Below are 18,448 nucleotides of genomic sequence, written 5' to 3' on the forward strand. Positions count from 1 at the left end.
CTGGGCCACAGCTTCATTAAGCAGATAGAATACCTTGCTAAATCTGCCACTCCACTCCCCCTGATTAGCTGTAGTTATACTTTTACTATATTTTATAAACAGTTGACAGCTATGCTCTTTCTGAGTTTTTTGTAGCTCTATGAACAGAACCAAAAAATACACATTCTGCACCATAATACCAGCCTCTGAAATTTCATCAAAACACAGGAAAAGGAGGTTCCTTTGAGACTCCAGAGTGTTTAATGCTAAAATGGGTGTGTGCTCTATATATCTTTTTCTTTCTGATAGGCTGTGGCGAATGAGTCTGGACTGAACTTCATATCTGTGAAGGGTCCTGAACTACTAAATATGGTATGCTGATTTTTGTGTTTTTCTTATTTATGGAATTTTTGCCTGAAGCCTGAAACAAACAACATTCCTGATAATTACACAACTGATACTGATACAGCAGAAGTTGCCTCATGTAACTGCTGCTTAAAATGTTTAGCAGTGAAGCAGTTCACACGTTATATGAAAAGCTACCTGGCTGTCTTATGTTTATTTTGGTTTAGATTACGTGTCCCGTGAGCTATTAGACAGATGGAGCCTGCTTGTTTGAAGTAAGATTTCTAAGTGACCAGGTACCTGCATCGCTGCGTGAATTGGGAAAAAGAACAAAAAATTCAAATGAGCAGTGAAAACTGTTGGTGATCAGTAACTGCAAATCAGCACCTTACACTTAATATTCAACATTCAAACTTGGAAATGTGTTCCAAACACTTTAACTTCTTAATGGACATTTGAAACCTTGGAAAGCAGGGCCATTTTAGTTTATGAATATGATATTTAAGGATTTTAATGTTAACCTGATAAAAGTGCTATAGTCTCAAATTTTGAAACACAAGACTTAGAAATGTGGCAAGAAAGTGTTAGTCCCTTTTGCAATTAAGAGAACACCTTGAACTGAACAAGGTGGCTACAACCCACATCCTAGCTTGCAAGTTTCTGAGATTTACCTGTTTAACAGTAATATGGAAACTAAAACGCTGAATTTGAGCATTTTTTATTTTTCCTAGGCTTTTGCTTTGTTTTATTTTCTAATGTATACTTCAAGGGTTGATATCGGGTAGAGACCTGTACCTCTTTAAGTTAATCAGAACTCCTACTTCCTTGAGGAGAACAAGTTAAATATTTGGCTGTGATTGTATGTTTGCATGTTTATTTGGCAAAAAATCAAGTGTTCCTGTTCACAGCTTGGCAACCTCTTCTCCCTCCCCAAAGTATTCAGGCAATTATTCTATAAACTTAACATTTTCATTGTGTTCAAATTGTTCACTGCATTTTTTATGAACAGTTAAAGTTCAACAGGTCCTTAATGAAGAATGTATTTGTTAACTCCCTTAATAAGAATGATAACAAGTTACTTATTCCCCAGACAGGAGGAGTTCTCTTAAGTTGTGGGCATGACTGAGTGCTATCCAAATGAGCTAGTGCCAACTAGTTCACACGTAAATCTAGTTTGATGTAAAAATAGATATAGCAGACTTAAGTAAATTGCTTAGCACATTGCCTTCCCACTTGGAAAGCACCTCAAATTGTTTTTTTTTTTTTTTTTTCTCAAGCAAAATCATCATATCTTACATCATTTCCTTGTGATTTGTCTTCTGCTTTAGTATGTTGGTGAAAGTGAACGTGCTGTACGCCAGGTATTCCAGCGTGCCAGGAATTCAGCCCCTTGTGTCATATTTTTTGATGAAGTTGATGCTTTGTGCCCGCGGAGGTCTGACCGTGAAGTGAGTTTGAAAATATCTTCATAAGTAAATTGCCTCAACTGTTGTTTTTTATGGTCATGTGCTTGCAACAGAAGTAACTGAAAAGGGTACTGTGTATGAGCTTTCCTTGGAAACTACTATTTGAGCAAAAATGTGTTGGTAAAATTTTATGAAGTTTAATACTTTTGCTAGTATCTGTGTAGATATCTAGAAATGTCCACAACTTTGACTATGTCAAGTTGTAGTAAAAGGTGAGGGAATGCAGTTTATTATTATGATTAATTTACAGCTATATTGTGATTCTTGTATATAACAATAGTACTTGCTTGAATATTTACTGTTCTGGACAATGTGAACAAAGTTATGAAAGTATTTGAGACAGGAACATAATGGGAGGTGAAACGTAAGTGGAAGTAAAACCCTGAGGTTTTGCGTGTCAGGGCTGTTCCATTTCAAAACCTTTCTGTGTTGATTGTGTTTTGGGAAAAAAATAGCCCAGGTACTGTCTGTGCTTTTAACTTTGCTTTTGAGGAGTTTTATTTTGCTAACACATATGCTTAGTGTATTTAAAGAATGCTGCTGTTTTAAACGCTTGCTCTTCCCTTTTTTTTTTTTTTTAATTTCTATTTTTCCTTTCGAAGTCAGGAGCCAGTGTCCGAGTAGTTAACCAGTTACTCACTGAGATGGATGGCCTGGAGAATCGTCAGCAAGTCTTCATTATGGCTGCCACCAACAGGCCAGGTAAGGACCCAAAAATCATAACCAAGCTAGTCCTAGGAAATTGATGGCATTAATTTTATTCTCATGGAATCATGTGTCCTTACTTGTTTAATTACATAATTTTAAGTACGGAATAAAGTTATGATGTCTTTTCAAACCCAGACCTGTTCTCAGCAACTGTGTTAGCATATTAGTCAGTTCTACATTCATGGAAATAACAATATGAGGTGAAGGAGCATCTTTAAATGTCTCTTAATTAGTACCTGGTCCCATTGATGTAAAATGCTTTTAAAAACCTCTGGCTAAACTGGATTTTGAATTATCTCCTTAGAATATAAACGAACAAAAGTTAAACTAAAACAAAATTAAATACATTTTCCTGCTTATGTTGGTTTTCTGTCCAGAAACAGTTTTATGTTATTTTTTTTCCCTTGAGGCATCTTTGTCATTTTTTTCCCAGTTTGTTTTTTATCTTTTTGCTGCTTAATCTCAGGTTCCAATTTTGTTCCCTCTTCCTGAGTTTATTCTGCTCTTCCCTCAAATTCTGTTAAGCTTCGATCCTCAGTGCTTTCTGTGCTCCCTTTCTGTCTTCTCAGTATTTAGTGGCTTTTGCAGTTCCTGCAGCATCTTTTGAGTTAATGAACTAAACACTGAAGTCCACTTTTATGTATTTTACAACCAATTCTCTGTCTCTCTTTTTCTCATACCATGGAAAGGTCTTGTGTATTACATGACAAGAAGCTTAACTTGTCCTGAATTTACACTGTACCTAGACACTGTTTCCTGCCAAGGGAATTTGTTTTGACTGTGGAAAGAAACATGCATAAAGAAATAGCATTTCCTTAGTTATGAATATTCTTCATTCAGCATACTGTTGTGAGTGCCTGAATTTTGGAAGGAAGTTTTGTGCCCAGAGGAAGTGTTTGGTAAATTACTGGAAAAGATGAAATGTGGTTTGGGTTCCATAATTCATGTATTCTATAAGGATAAGATGTAGAAACCCAGTCAGAAGTGACTTAACAAGGGAAAATAGCATAACTACTTTGGATGTGAATTTCAGGAGGATGAAGTTAAAATACTTGACAGATTGTTTGAGACATACAGACTAAGGAAATCTGTGCTGAAATAACAGAATAGGCAACAATGAGGGTTTTTTTTGTTTTGTTTTGTTTTTAAGTCTTGAAAAATTCAAACCTTCATGAGGAAAATCTTCCTGTCTGCTGCACCATGACAAACTGTTAAGCCTCCTGCATGGTGAGATATGAGTAGTAGATGCTAAGTCTGTATGTGCTTGTAGAAATTCTTTGATTTTAATGCAGCAAGCTTTCATTGCACAAGTGTAATTGTTCCAGCCAATCTATTCGGTTCTAGATGCAGAAATTGAAACAAGGTATATGACTATAAAACATGTATATACAGCTACAGTTGGGTATACGAAGACTGTTAGTAGTAATGTCATGATGTTGCCTTAGAAAACAGAACTCTTTCTGAATTGATTATACTAGTGTATAACCTGTATTGAGCAGCTTTATTTAATTGTCAGCATTTCTGAAGGGCTTGTTTTCATTAGGGGTGTGTATCTAATTCCTGATTACAATAGAGTCATAATTATCTCTGGTGACTTGGGTTAAGATCTCCAGCACGACTTTAGATGAGGAAACATCCAGCCTGACTTTCTGCAGTGCCGGCTTGGGAGTACCACAGGTATAAATGGGATGAACACTTGCAGGGCCAGCATATGCATGGCACTGTTTTGAGCTAAGGCCTCCTCTCAAGAGACTCTTGAGCATCTTTGTCTAGGTGTGCAGGAACAGTGAGTATTGCAGCCTGGGAATGGGCTGAATCCCTCTGGATCCAGCTGGCTGTTTCTGTATGGTGCTTCCCAGATTTCTTGCAGCACTCGTGTTACATGACTTACATTATCTGGGATATGCCAACCTTTTTATGAGAGAAGACCTTGAAGACGTGACTGATTTTGAAGTAGTTTAATAGTTTTATAAGGGCCACTTCAGAGTGACTGCCAGTATTTGTAGCAGTCCAGTTTACCCTAATTCCCAGTTTTAGTTGGTTTACATTAGAATAGTTAAAGTTTTATTTTCCCCACAGCTTAAAACTGATAGCAGATTTATTTTTGTAAAAGTTTTTACCAACTTGGAATTGTGTAATTCTTGTTTTGCCAGGAGGACAGGCACCATGGACTTGCTTGTCTGTCAGATAAAATTTGCAAGTGGTAATTCTTGTTCTGGGGGTTCTGAAACAAGTCTTTATCCTTGCAAGCAGAATATTTGAATGTTTCTTGCACTTAATTGATGACTTTGAGTCCTCTGTAAATCATTCTTGACTACTGCTGAATTCACAGGGATGTAGTATTCCCAACTCAGCCTCTTTGCATTGAATGTAGAGCCAATGACAACCGTTGTCTAAAGATAATTGAACATTTAAAGCCCTCAAGCTCATTAAGAATAAAGGGAGCAAAAATAAAAGGAGAAGCAGAAATGATGTCTTGTTAAGACTTTATGGGTCAACATGGTTCTATTTTTTTCAGTCTGTTTCCTTCCTAAAATCTGAAAGTAAATACCTGAAGAAACATTGAACACTTACGTTCCCACATCTTTTTTTCATATACCAGTGTGAGTTCAGTACTGGGTGCTGCTGCTGTCTTCCTCTTTTCATACTTCTCCAGGCCTTGCACATTTACAAACTCTTTGGAGAAGTGCTGCAAAGCATCGGCAGTTACTGTGGGATCCACCAAGCCTATGTGTAACCTGAGCAGACTAGAGATCAGTGCAGCACTACCAGCTGGTAGTGGTTTAAGCCAGGCTTAAACTGTAATGGTAGTTTAAGCTTGCTTTTACTCACTGTCTTTTCTCTAGTCTTACTAATTCTTGTGAAATGTCTTCTTTTAATGCTGCCTTAGAGCGTGATCCTAGTTTCAGCAAGTGCTGTTTCCTTTAGCTGTATTGTTAGTCCTCCAGAGTTGTTGGCATGAACCACATGTTTTTAAAGCATAATTTAAAAAAAAATATATAGTTTTTCATTTATTCTCTGGCAATAGTAACTCAAAAAGTCCTCATTTTAAGTGTCTAGTTTGGATAGATCCCAGTGTTACTGCATGGACTGAACTCTGTTACCACAACATGTTTGACAAATCAGAATTATTGAATCTAAAGTTTTGTTTCAGTTTTGGTGGATAGATCTGTTCTGGTTTGTGAAAGTCGTTATTTAGCTACTCTTGGCCAGTAGTATCCAAACACTTCTAGGTAAAGTGAGGGCCATCTTGTTTTCTACCAGAAGAAATCTGTTCTGTGGAGTGTGTTTGCTCAGTAAGGGTTTGGGGAGATAAAAGGGGTAGTTTGTATTTTTTCTTAAAGACGTGTTTGAAAAAATGCACTTAACATGGGGCAAAGAACAATTTCTTTCATAATGGTCCTTAATTCACAAAAATTTCTTTTTTTCTTTTCCTTTTTTTTTTTTTTTTTTGGCTTTTACCAACCCTTGAATGCTACCTGCCTTTCACAAGTAACCTCAGTAATGCAGAGTTTGGTTGTGCTGGAGCCGTTAACCAAGGAAGTCATCCTGGATTTTTAGGAAACCTGTTAGGTCATCTGAGCCTAGGCTCCTGAACACCATGAATGTGAGGAATTGGATTTCATTTGCCCCAAAGGTGATTTAAACAGCTGTTGTGAGTATAGAGAAGTTTGAGGGACTCAACACAATAGCCTTTGTTGCTGGGATGGAATGAATTTTCCTAAATGTAGTTGACTGATAATTGAGGTAAGACGTGAATAACCAACTGGAAGCGACTGTGGGACTAACGGATTTTATCATAGGACAACATAGTGTCACGTTATAGGAATACTAGCAAAATAGGTACAGTGAAGGGTTTGAAACAATCTTGCAGTAGTATAGGGTCCAGTTTGGTAAACTGAAGCGATATTTGGTAATATGGCTCTCTAGAGGATAGTGCTTGTCTGAAATGAAGAACAGCCAGGAATTTAAGGAGCAAGGAATGAATGTGCTCATTTAATGTTGTCTTATAGAAATTTATTTGGAAAATAGTATTGTCATTTTCCAGTGTTGGTGTCAATACCACTGACTATATCAGAAAGCTAAGACAGAACATCATTACCAGCCTTTTCTCTTAATATAAATACCTTATTTCCTTTAGGCAGCTGCTTGAAAAATAAGTACTATGTGTCATGAGGTTTCCATGCCTCATTTTCAAACTTGGGAGATAATTGTTCCACTTTTAAACTTGGGAGATAATAGTAGGCTTTGAAAGAAATCTATATCAATTTCATTAAAATGCTAAAATTAATTGACTCTTCTCTGTTGACGCAAGTCTCCAGATGATAAATAGTGAGAGAACATTGTAATTCAGCAGGATAGAGTGATTTGAAATCCCTAAAAAGGAAGCATTATTCAGTTGTTTGAAGCATATGGAGTGCATCTAAGGATTGGCAAATAAGTAAAAGTAATTTCTTTGGTGTGTTACTTCAGTTTCTCAATGATTTAAGAACTGCTTCAGGCCCAGAGACCCAGCCCTAAAGCAGCAAATTGAATGAAAGTGCCCCTAAGAGATGAGGTTAGAGCTGTGGTTTAAATTACAGCACAGTCCTCTCCCTGTTGACCACCCTGCTGCAACTTGTCAGGTTACTGCACCTCACTGACAGGCAGCAACTCTCTGAATCTGGATTCTCTCATGGGCAAATGGGTGAATGTGTCTTTAGATTGGATCACTAATCTAATATCCTGGGGCGGGTAGAATGTAAGTTCTTTTCGTGTAGAATGGAAATAGGTTTTCTGTATCATTCCAAAAATTCTTACAGAGCTTTTGAAACTTTAGACTGGAATATGATAAGCGCGTGGTATTGTAATGCAGTCCCTGTTGGGAGTATTTTTTTTCTTGAGTGCAGGTGACCTATTGAGCAAACCTCAGAGAGGCGGAAATAGGAGCATATATGTCAAAAGCACAAGATAAGGTATCACTATGCATAGAGCTACAAGAAAGACAGTCTTCTCTGGCCCTGTCTGCATGTCTCCTGTTTAACTCTATTTTTTCACTGGGTCTGGACTAAATAGCGCATCAACTTCAGGGTTTCTTTTCTTTTTTCATACACTTTTTTGTTGCATTCACGATAGCTAATTTTGCCTGCAGAGATGTCATTACTGATCATTACTGTTATGTCTTGAAAAACAATAGCTTTGGCACGAGAAAAAGCCAGTAAAACTTTTAGGTATGAGGTGAGAGTGTAACGTGAACAAAACCGCATACATGTTTAAAGGGAAGGAAGACTGGCTTGTGGCAGGATCAGGTAGCTAGAATCTCAATGGCAACCCTGTTAAACAAACTTTTTACTCGCCAAAGAAGGGGCGGATGTGCTTCCATCTTTGCTGTATTTTTTTTCCATCCATGTAATGTTAGTTCTTCATTTATTTATACACACACACACACACACAGATATATATATATGAATGTGTGTAGTTTGTTTAGTAGCTACATTTTTTTTCAAGAGGATGTAAAAATTGCAAGGGTACCAAGAGCTTCATTTGAAGTACTTCTTCATTTCCTGCTTAACACTTAGGTTAATTTTCAGCATTAAATTTTGGAGAAGGTTCTTGAAATAGCTGTATTACACATCTATAGAACTTGCAGTCTAGAAAAATTTGATGTACTAAAAATGTATTTTTTGTCTTCTATTATTGTTTTAGTGACTTTACTGTTCGCGTTAGTATGTAGGACGTTGATTTTTCAGAATCTCTTTGTGAAGTAAATGATTCTATCTGTGTTTCTGAAGTTGGAGAAGTGGGACATCAAGAAGCCAAGTAACTTAGAAAACATCATCCAAGCAGTTGGTGTGGAAACATGGAGAACAATTTAGTTGCATATTGAGGCCTGAGGCCAAAAGATTGCCAGAGATTTCTGTTACATTTAAGTTTTGAATGATTTTAAAGGAACAGTTTTTATAAGTTTTGGTTTCTTGCTTCTCCATGTACATAATCTGGAATCTGCACTGTTTCCTGGGAAACACATCTGTACTTCATAGCTCTATTTTGTGTTTTCATGAGTATCGAATATCGTCATCTAGAAAACTAAAATGTAAGAGTGCAAATGACAAATAATATTAAATTTATATAAAGACCCTATGATTGGCCCTGCATACTTGTGATTCTTAATTTATCAATATCGTTTATGTCAATATCAGTAGTGCAACAATTAATATGGATAGAGCTCCTTAGGGTAGAGCAAACTGTGGAATTCCTCACTCAACTGTGCTGAGAATGATAGAAAAATATACTGTATTTCCAAAGAGTTGGCTTCATTTGTACATAGGTGGTGTTTGTGGGTCATGTTTGACCAGACATGGGTATTGGAGACTCCTACTTGGCACGGGTAAATCTGTTTTAAATAGCTCCTTTAGTGCTCTGAGCATCACATCACGGCTGCAGTGCTTCTTGAAATGTCTGTACAGGTGCAAAGAATGCCTGTATTCCTTCTCCCATACACCCTTCCCTAAAATGTCTCCTATTTTTCAGACTGTTTTGTCTTTTTCTTCCCCAAGATATAATTGACCCAGCTATCCTGCGTCCTGGTAGACTTGATAAAACACTCTATGTGGGTTTGCCGCCACCTGAGGATAGATTTGCTATTTTAAAGACCATCACCAAAGTGAGTATTTGGAAGTAAATCCTTATCTTGAAGCTTGGTGGAATGATGTAGTATGGGCTAAATTTTACAGAAGAACTGCAGAATCCTGTCACAAGAAACACCTTCAATTATTAAACAGATCATAAAAAAATACATCTTCAGCCACATCTGTTACGTTTTCTGCAAGATTGCTTGGATTGATAAATCTTGACTAAGGCAAACTTGTTGAATATGTATATTGCTACCTTTGTAGTCACAATCTGAACAGTTTTAGTTAAAAGATTCCTAATGCAGTGAGTAATGGGCCTAGAAGTGTTTTGTACATTTTGGGGAGAGGAGGAGTTCCCACATGTTCGACAGAATGATTCACTGGTTCCAGCTGTATTTGCTCGATGGTAATCGTCACGCTTAGTTCCCTTTGGATCAGTGGGAGTTGTGTGCATGGTAGAGGTGATAGGTCAAAGTGAATGTAAAAATTAAAAATACTCTCTTTGGGGATCCTCTTTGAATTAATGGCATATTCTGCACATAACTTGGAGCACAGAATTGTTTTTCAGTATTTTTGCAAGTACAGTACGGGAGTAATCAAGGCCTTAGACAAAGAATATACAGAGAAGAGAAAAAAAATAAAGCTGCTAAGGAAAAGCTAGTAAAGCTAATAAAGAAAAAGAATATGCAGAGCACTGTAGATCACTCAGATATTTCATCCTTTTTCTAATAGAAAGTATAGATAGAGCAGTGTTCTGTCAGATTTTCATGAGCTGCAAAGGAGGCAAAGTCTTGGCTATAGAGAAGAGGTAGAAATTTAGTATGAATTTTGTGGAAAATGGATCATTTTTATGTATTTTCTACAGAAAGTCCCTCATACTTGCATAAGAAGAAAGTTGTATGTTAGGCATTAGTTAATGTCATGTGGGAATTTGGGAGGCGAGGACATATTTAAAGCATGTCCTCTCATGCCCTAATAGTTGTGTAAAGGTTAGACTTGTTAAACCTTCAGGATATTTGACTTGCCTTTAAAACATTAAAACATATGGCATTATTTCATGAAGAAAAAAAAGTAGTAAGGATGCCCATTGGCAATTAGCAGTAGAAAAGTTAGTAGATACATTTATTTTTGAAGGTAGATTATGAAGTATTCTTTGAAAATGAGGCTCTGACTTAATAAAAGTCAGCTGCTTCTGAAAGAAGTGGGTGGTGATGGTCAGTCACTAGCTTGCATAAACAGAGCACAAAGATTATCTGTGATCTAAGCAGTGTCCATCTCCTTTGTGTGTGTGGGGGGGGGGGTGTTGTTTGATTGTTTTTTTAATATAGAAGCTTTGTACCTTGCTCTGTATTTTTTGCTGAAAAAATCTCCAGAGATTTGCAACCGTTTCAGATGCTCTTATTGTAGTCAGTGGTACAGAAAATTAATGTGGCAAAGCTTTGTGCAACCATTTAGAGGAGCAGGAGGTGATTTTAAACAAAATTGGTTCCACCCACGCTCCTTTTCTCATAGATTTTGCTCACACTCTCAGCCACATGTGAATGCCATGTGAGCGCATATAAGTGATGTGGCCAGGGTCACTTACATGCAACACGGAGTGCAAGAACTTCTGGCTGTTGAATTCTCTCAGCTTATCCTGCCTTCCTCTTGATGAGCAGTGACGAGCTAGTCACTCTAGTCTTCTCTAAAGAGAATCTCGCTTTAAGAATCAAGCAGAATCTCACTTCAGCTGCCATAAATCTTGGGCAAGATTACTGCCCATTGTTTTCCTTCCCTCATTTTTGAAATCATGAAGGCTACTGTCTATCTTCCTATTGCAATAACACCAAGAGGATGTGTTGTGAAAGAGTTTACTTTCAGTAAAATTGTACAAGTCAGTCATTTCCAAAATCCATATTAATTAGACAAGAGGAGCAGGCCTTCACATGTCTAGTTTATCGTCATGATGTTCCTACCAGCTGTATCAGCTTCTCTGGTGCACGTACTGCTCAGCTTGTCTCCGTGTCTCCAGAGCAGCTAGATCGTCCCACTCATAAAATGCTCAGCATACATTTCTGTTTGAAAAGTAGTACATAAAACATTGCTACTGGCAGAGAAGGTATCTCGTTGGCTTGCAATCTTCTATCATATAAATACCTGAGGGGAGAATGTAAAAAGGATCGGGCCAAACTCTTCTCGGTGGTGGCCAGTGACAGGACAAGGGGTAGTGGGTCTAAGTTGAAACATGGGAAGTTCCACCTCCATGTGAGGAAGAACTTCACTGTGGGAGTGACAGAGCCCTGGAACAGGCTGCCCAGAGAGGCTGTGGAGTCTCCTCTGGAGATCTTCCAAACCCACCTGGATGCCACCCTGTGCCATGTGCTGTAGGTGTCCCTGCTGGAGCAGAGCGGTTAGACTAGATGATCTCTGGAGGTCCCTTCCAACCTCAGCCTGTGATTCTGTGATCATTTTAACAATTTCTGAAGTATTGTATGTGAAATTGGGGGTTGTTTTGTTTCCAACCTAGTTTGTCTTTTCTCTTTTCAAGATGGTCCATAATCAGGCTGTTTCTTTGCATTTTTGCTTCCCTTCCTAGCAGTATTCTACCCAAGGCTCATTCCAGATTGCCCTTAGTTTGCCTAGTCTCTCCTTGATTATTCTGCTGTCAGCTAAATAAACGCTTAAGGGTTTTATCTTCCTAGTTCCCAAAAATACATTTTATTTCTTTCTATTGAAGGTATTGTAGAGTTTAAAGAATTTTATTGGCTAGTTTCAAATATAATTTAAAATGCCATTTGTTTGGTTTTGTTTGTTTGTTTTGGATGGGGTGTGCAAAAATAATAATAAAAGAAAGCACCTCTGGGATCTTTGTGCAGGAAGCAATAATAATACGTTAAGACTAGTGTCAAGAGGTCTGCAGAAATGTCCACGATTTATAAACCTTCATGAAATTACAAATGGAATAATTCTTATTTAGAAGTGTATCCTTGTCTATAACGTATAAAAGGCATATATAGGTAAATCAAGTCTTAAAGTTGTAAGGCAAGGCAAAATCTGAATGCTTACAGCTGGGTGATTTGATTTCAACACTTCATCTCAGCAGAGGGTAAGAGGAAGTTGGCTAAGGGATGCCGTTGGTGTAACTAGCTATTTAAACTATGTCCAGTGTCAGTGTTACTGCCTTGTGACAGGCTGGCTCGCATTTTGTTGGAGAAAACCTATCCTGTTCGTGGAAAGTTTTAAAATTTAGCTTTACTTATAATACTGCATCATATGTTTTTAGGGCTGGTCATCATCCTTCTTGCTTTGAGATGAAAACTACTGTAATATTAATTGATGTTTGGGAAAATTGTCTAACCTCTGTATGGCTCCTGACTAATGAACTTAATCGCTTTGGGGATGGTATGTGTAAAAGAAATAATTTATTTTTCCTTTTCATCACCTCAATTCCAATAGGATGGCACTCGCCCTCCACTAGATGCTGATGTAAATCTTGAAGATATTGCTTTTAGTCAACACTGTGATTGTTACACGTGAGTACCCTCTGGTTTTGGCTTTAATACCTGCAGTTCTAGCAGCCCTCTGATGCATGGTGATGTGTGTTACATTATTCCTACAAGGACCTCTTCATTTCAGGGGCTCTAAGTATTTTCTCTTGCACCATTTTCTTCACTCTCACTTGTGCTTTACAAGAAATTGATAGGAATACGTGGTTATTAAGGTCTTTTTCATCTAAATTATTCAACTTCATGCTGTAAATGCAGATCAGTAGAGGCCACTCTTTCATCTTGGCTTTGTTTACTCTTCTTTTACAATGCTTGCAAAATCTGATGTTAACAGAACGCTCTTTAAATTGTGGGTCTGCAAACTCAGTGTTCTACATAACTTTGCAAAGCTATAAGCTATTAAATGATTTATTAATAGCTAATGATTTTCTGAAATAAAGTCTTTATGATGTGCTACCTGTTACAGTATTGCTGTTCAGTCTTATAAGTGGGGCTTATCACCAGACCTGATTTCAAACCTCGAAAAGATGACTCTGTGGAAGTCTTGTACACAGTAGCGTACAGTGTACATAAAGCAGGGAGAGTTGTGTATGAAGCCCTTTTGGGGAGGGGACAGTGGCTTTCGCTATTTTGAAGGCTTGTGAAAAACTTAACAGCTGGAAACAAAATGTTTTGAGACTGGTCTGACTACATTTTGTGGATGCTGTTATTTTAAGGCCATGTTAATTTTAGCTGTGGGCATGGCAGCTCCTTGTGATGATAAGCAAAATCGTTCAAGGCCATGTTAATTTTAGCTGTGGGCATGGCAGCTCCTTGTGATGATAAGCAAAATCGTTCTCATTCTTCATAGGATTGACTCCAGCAAAGTGTATTGTGTTTCCACCAAGGGGCACAATAATACTCGGTGGTTTGGCATTTTGAAGGATGCTGGATCCCTTGCTCCTTATGCATTTGGTCTTAGTCTGAGACTAAAATCTGTCCATGGAAAACTGTAATAAAAATTGCAGCACCAGGTAGACCTCAGACCTCTTTCCCACGTTCTTAAGATGAATCTTTGTGATGGCACAGCCTTCTTCATCATCTTTGACCCTCTTTCTTTTTCCCTTGGGTACATACTAAGTTTGCACTCTTGCTTTGTTGGGGAGGGAAGAAAGTGGGTGTGACCAGGAAGGGAATGGAAAATGTGGCCTGTTGTTGCTGCAGAGATCCTGCACTTATCTCTGCAGCTAAGCACTGGGGATGAGGGCAGAAATGGAGTGGGATGGGCCATGCAGAAAGCCATGATAAAAACATAAAAAAATCAAATGATTACGGCAGTTGCACCTAAATGCACCGAATACCGACTGATATAAAAAAGAAAAAAATAAAGTTGCAGATACTAGTCTTATCATACTTTGTTGGGAGGTTTTGAGATCCTTTTTTTTTTTTTAATCCCAAATCCCCTTACCTTTTAGTCATTTATCCTTTGCATTATGGCTTCTTGCAGCAGCCAAAGATGAGAGAAATTTATCCTAAAATAACTTTTTTCGGTTTTCTGTGTAGGGGGGCAGACCTTTCCGCTTTAGTGCGTGAAGCTTCTATTTGTGCCTTGAGACAGGAAATGGCCCAGCAGAACAGCAAAAGCAAGAAAGGTAAGGAAGCCTTAGAATAGCCTTATTTGTACAGTGAGAAGATAAATGGAATGTAAAGTGCTGATAATTTCTGAGCCAAACAAATCTGAAGTCAGAGGTTTGTTTCAGGAACAGGTAAGAATCTTCGTAGTAGATGTAGGTGAGAGTACAAGGGAAGTTATTATGGCAGAGTTTTAGCATAAACTTTTTACTAAAAGAATTGAACCTCAAACCTTTTAACCTTGAAAAAAACTAATATTAAATGGCATTATAAATTGAAAATTTATACTTTATGCCTAATTTTCACATAATTATAACAGACTAACAAGCTACTCCTTAAGAGTAAAGTGACGAAAGAAATTGCTGGAAAATGAGCAGTGTAGGCATACAGTCTTGATATCCTGCTCATTTTCCAGCAATTTCTTTTGTTATTTTAGTCTTAAGTCAAAATGCAAGCTAAGATGGAATTGTGATTTACCAGATGATGTCCTGGAATATTGGAAAATGTGTTAGGCTTCTAGTATGATTCTGATTCCTAACAACCACATGAGTTTTAATGGCTTTGAAACACTCTTTTTGATCCAGTAGGTATCCAGTCCCATCTGTATTTAGCAACAGCAGAGTGTTTGTATTTCTAATTAAGTGAGCGACTGCAACCCTTTGGGTGGGGAGGGCTAGAAAGAAACTGTAAAACCTTCCTTGTTGTAGGACTCGGCTACCCATTTTGCTGCAGTTAAGAAAGATACTAAAAGCTTTTGATCTGAGATGGAAGTTCCTGAATCAAATCTGATGCATTTTGAGCAAATATAAAAACAAACAGGATAAATACAAAGATATTAATCTCTTGAATTCAGCCTTCCAAGTTCAGGGTTGCAGCCTGGCCAATGGATTTGTCAGCTGCCAACAGATGTGTAAAGTGTATGCAAGTTGATCTGCATGTTTGTAGCAGCTATTTGTTTTGAAACCTTTTTCAATTGTGTCTTGAAAGGTGGTATAGAAACACACAGGAAAATTTCTTGCTTCACCACAGGACACGCACAGCTGACTCCCCTCCCGTGTTGTGTACGTGATTGTAGATGGGTGGTGCATGTGCAACAGCAGCCAGGTCCTTTGCATCACTTACCTGAGATCAGGGCTGTGCACTACCACGCTGTAGAAACGATTACAACACCCTTGTACCTACTTTTTCCTTCTGGAGTAAATTTAATGTTTAGTTGTTGTTATGGCAAAGTTCTGCTTTGAGTTACCTGAAGAATTTTTTTATAGTGAAAAAGGAGAGGTTTCCTTTTTGTGATATTTCTTAAAGAATCCATAAGTTTTGCTTCCAACTTGAACAGTGGCCCAGGAGATGACAGATATTCCACTCGGTCAGGGGAGAACCAACCCAACTTTCTAACAAAGATTGGACAGATTTTCAGTTTTAAGTGCCCTCTGGAGCTCCTCATCGTTAGCCCAACTTTGACATCCAGTGTTTTTTGCAAACTTGGGGCTTTCACTGGTAGTTCTGTTCTCTGGGTCACTGATGAAGATAGTGCAGAGCCCAGCGCTGGACACAGGACACAGGTGTGGCCTCACCAGGGCTGAGCAGAGGGGAAATTCAGCAGTGATATTTTTGAGATTCTTCTGTCTAAGCTAAACAAGGTACTTGCATGTGAGAACAGAGAAATCTGCTGCGAGGTACTTACACATCAGCAGACTTCTGAGAAGCAGGGGGGAACTGTTCCAGAACTACAGTTACAAATAATCACTGTGAACGGCTGCATGGGGGGAAAAGGCATACAGATAAACTGAAAGGTAGGCAATTGAAAAAGTGGAGAGAAAACTTGCCTCGCATAATGCCAAACAAGGGCCTGATATGGAGTGAGTTATTTAGGATTTAAAAATCCTGTAATGGAATGGGGAATGATAGAAAAGGTTCTCTAGCTATCTATATAAAAACATTTTTGTAAGGACATTTAGGGGTAAAACGTGTACAGAAAGTAAAACACCACATTGGAACTTGGGAAATTTATTTCCCACTAGGAAGAGGTACTTGAACTCTGACGGGATTTGAGGTAAACTTTAGTTAACTCAGTATCTTTGAAAATTAAATTCCTAATCTGTAGGTGAAAACGTTAATACAAACAAAAATTAAAAGTACTTTGGCAAAAGGTACAGCTTAAAAATATGCCTAAGATCATTGACAAGAGCTTACATTAAAAGTAGGTGTTCATGACGCTGCTTAGATCTCATCCAAAAGACAGTAGCGCATTCAGTTAGGCTTTATGAATTTTATTTGAAATATGTGCAAAAGAAATCACTTAATTGTCACTTGCCTGCAACTTCAAATAGTAATTTATTGTGGTTTTTTATTTAAGGCGAAATCAAGATTTGCCGTAAACACTTTGAAGAAGCTTTTAGGAAAGTGAAATCCTCAGTGTCTAAGAAGGTGAGAAAAGTTTTCATAAGACTGGTCTCTTCTGGAAAGGATATTCTTTATATACTAGTGACTGGTGGGAATAGTTGTGCTTAGAGTATTTGTGTATGTGTGTGAACGTTAACTTTTAAGAGTTAACCTGAAATGTCAGGCTGCATCTCAAAGACTGTGTAAATATGCTATGTATTTGAACCATGTATTTCAATTAAATTCATTTGGAGAACGTTCAATTAAATATTTCTCCTCCCACTTTGAGTTGCTACTTGTGTGGCAGAGAAGTCTGATGTGACAGAGCAACATGCTTCTCCTGTGAAGATCAGAAACCACAGAAAGCTGCATCTTACTGTTTCAGCGCTCAGTTTAAACTGTGTGCTCTCTTTTGCCTCCCCTATACACCTCATTTCAGTTGGCTTTTTGGCTTAAGTGGCTGATATGTTTGAGAGAAATCCAAGTAACCTCTTCAAAGCTATAGACGGATGCCATCTTTTGTATTCCGTTTGGTCAGCGGAAGTTAGTGTCCCAGATTACTCACTTCCTCAAAACTGACCTTTTGAGGCACTTAAAAAGTGATTGAAAAGCAGTTACAGTAAAAGAAGCTAGATGATTGTTTAAAAAGTTTAAATAATAGTAGATCTTTGTAAAGCAGGTTTATTTTTGCAGAAGCAGTTTGGGGAATATCTTCACTCCAAAATAAGGCAGTAGTTTTTAGTGAAACTGTGTTTCCAGCCTTGCATGGCAGTATCAAGTAGAAGAGCTCTGCCACAACAGCCTTTGTTAATTATGTATTGCTGGTGACTGTTACCAGATAGCCTCAATTATATGAAGGGGGGAAGGGGTAAGGGGTTGCCTTTAATTAGCTTTTGTTCCTAAATATTTCTGGGGAAAAAAAAGTATCACATGTGAGTCACATATCTGATTTATTTCATTTTCTCCTTAAATAATTCTAGTATTGTAACTTTCCCTATATTATTTTTACTGTCTGATGAAGTTTTGTTCTCTCTTATCTTGGCACTGTTAAGGATCAAGTAATGTATGAAGAACTGCGCCAGTCACTGCAGAGATGATACATTTGGACAATTCCCCAGAGAGACTTACGTTGATGAATTTCATAATACCAGTGTCTGATTTCAGATCTTTAACTTTTTAATCTGCTCCTGAAAAGAAAAGCCTGTTGTAACCTAATGCTCTGAGCCATCCTTCATTTAATTACATCCAGAATAAGAGGTAGGAAAACAAGCAAGCAAAAACAAAAAGGCAAAACCCCACACTTTTCCCTTTTTGCTTATCACTATGTTGACTAAAAAATAAATGATATTAAATCCTTAGGGTTAGACTACTTAGATTGTTTGGTGCCCTTAATCCTTCGGAGAGAGACTAACCCCTTCAATGTGTAACTCTGCTCAGTTACTTGTTCTTAGCCATAAATGAAAACAGCTGCTCTCAGGAACAAGGACTCTTAAGAATTATTGCAAGAGCAGAGCTGTGAAATGAGATGGGGGAGGGCTGCCCTCTGTTCTCACACCCTTTAATCCTGCCTTTCCCAAATATGGCAACACAGGGTGATTGTGCCAGAGCAGGTTCTCAGAGTTCCTTAAACTACTTTTTATCTTATCAAAAGAAACCAGCTGGAGACAGCAAGCTGTTTTAAGGTAGTCCAAGAGAGGAAAGCCTGGAAGTCCGAGGAATGTTAGTATATGATTTAATGGCATACTAAGAAATTTACAGTTATTTTAGAGTTTTTGGTGTTAACAAGCTGGTTCTTAATTCTTAAAATTAGAAACTACAAAACAGAAATTACTGATTTGAATTTCTTAGTGTTTGACAAATG

General features: G+C 37.8%; 1 protein-coding gene across 2 annotated transcripts in view; it reads left to right on the plus strand.

Moving 5' to 3' along the window:
• The window catches only part of NVL (nuclear VCP like), a 34,381-nt gene extending 16,428 nt beyond the window's left edge, over window positions 1-17,953 (plus strand). For both annotated transcript variants that reach the window (XM_088525986.1, XM_088525987.1), the window contains 8 exons: window positions 289-351; window positions 1,653-1,772; window positions 2,393-2,492; window positions 9,035-9,141; window positions 12,545-12,621; window positions 14,137-14,225; window positions 16,562-16,632; window positions 17,640-17,953. In XM_088525986.1, coding sequence (XP_088382112.1) covers window positions 289-351; window positions 1,653-1,772; window positions 2,393-2,492; window positions 9,035-9,141; window positions 12,545-12,621; window positions 14,137-14,225; window positions 16,562-16,632; window positions 17,640-17,684 — 672 coding nt within the window. In that variant the 3' untranslated portion in view covers window positions 17,685-17,953. The remainder of the gene's footprint in view (window positions 1-288; window positions 352-1,652; window positions 1,773-2,392; window positions 2,493-9,034; window positions 9,142-12,544; window positions 12,622-14,136; window positions 14,226-16,561; window positions 16,633-17,639) is intronic.
• Window positions 17,954-18,448: the final 495 nt, after the last annotated feature.

Source organism: Tinamus guttatus, unplaced genomic scaffold (genome assembly GCF_059628265.1).
Source record: "Tinamus guttatus ecotype Peru unplaced genomic scaffold, ASM5962826v1 Tinamus_guttatus_pri_ptg000241l, whole genome shotgun sequence".
Lineage (NCBI taxonomy): Eukaryota > Metazoa > Chordata > Aves > Tinamiformes > Tinamidae > Tinamus > Tinamus guttatus.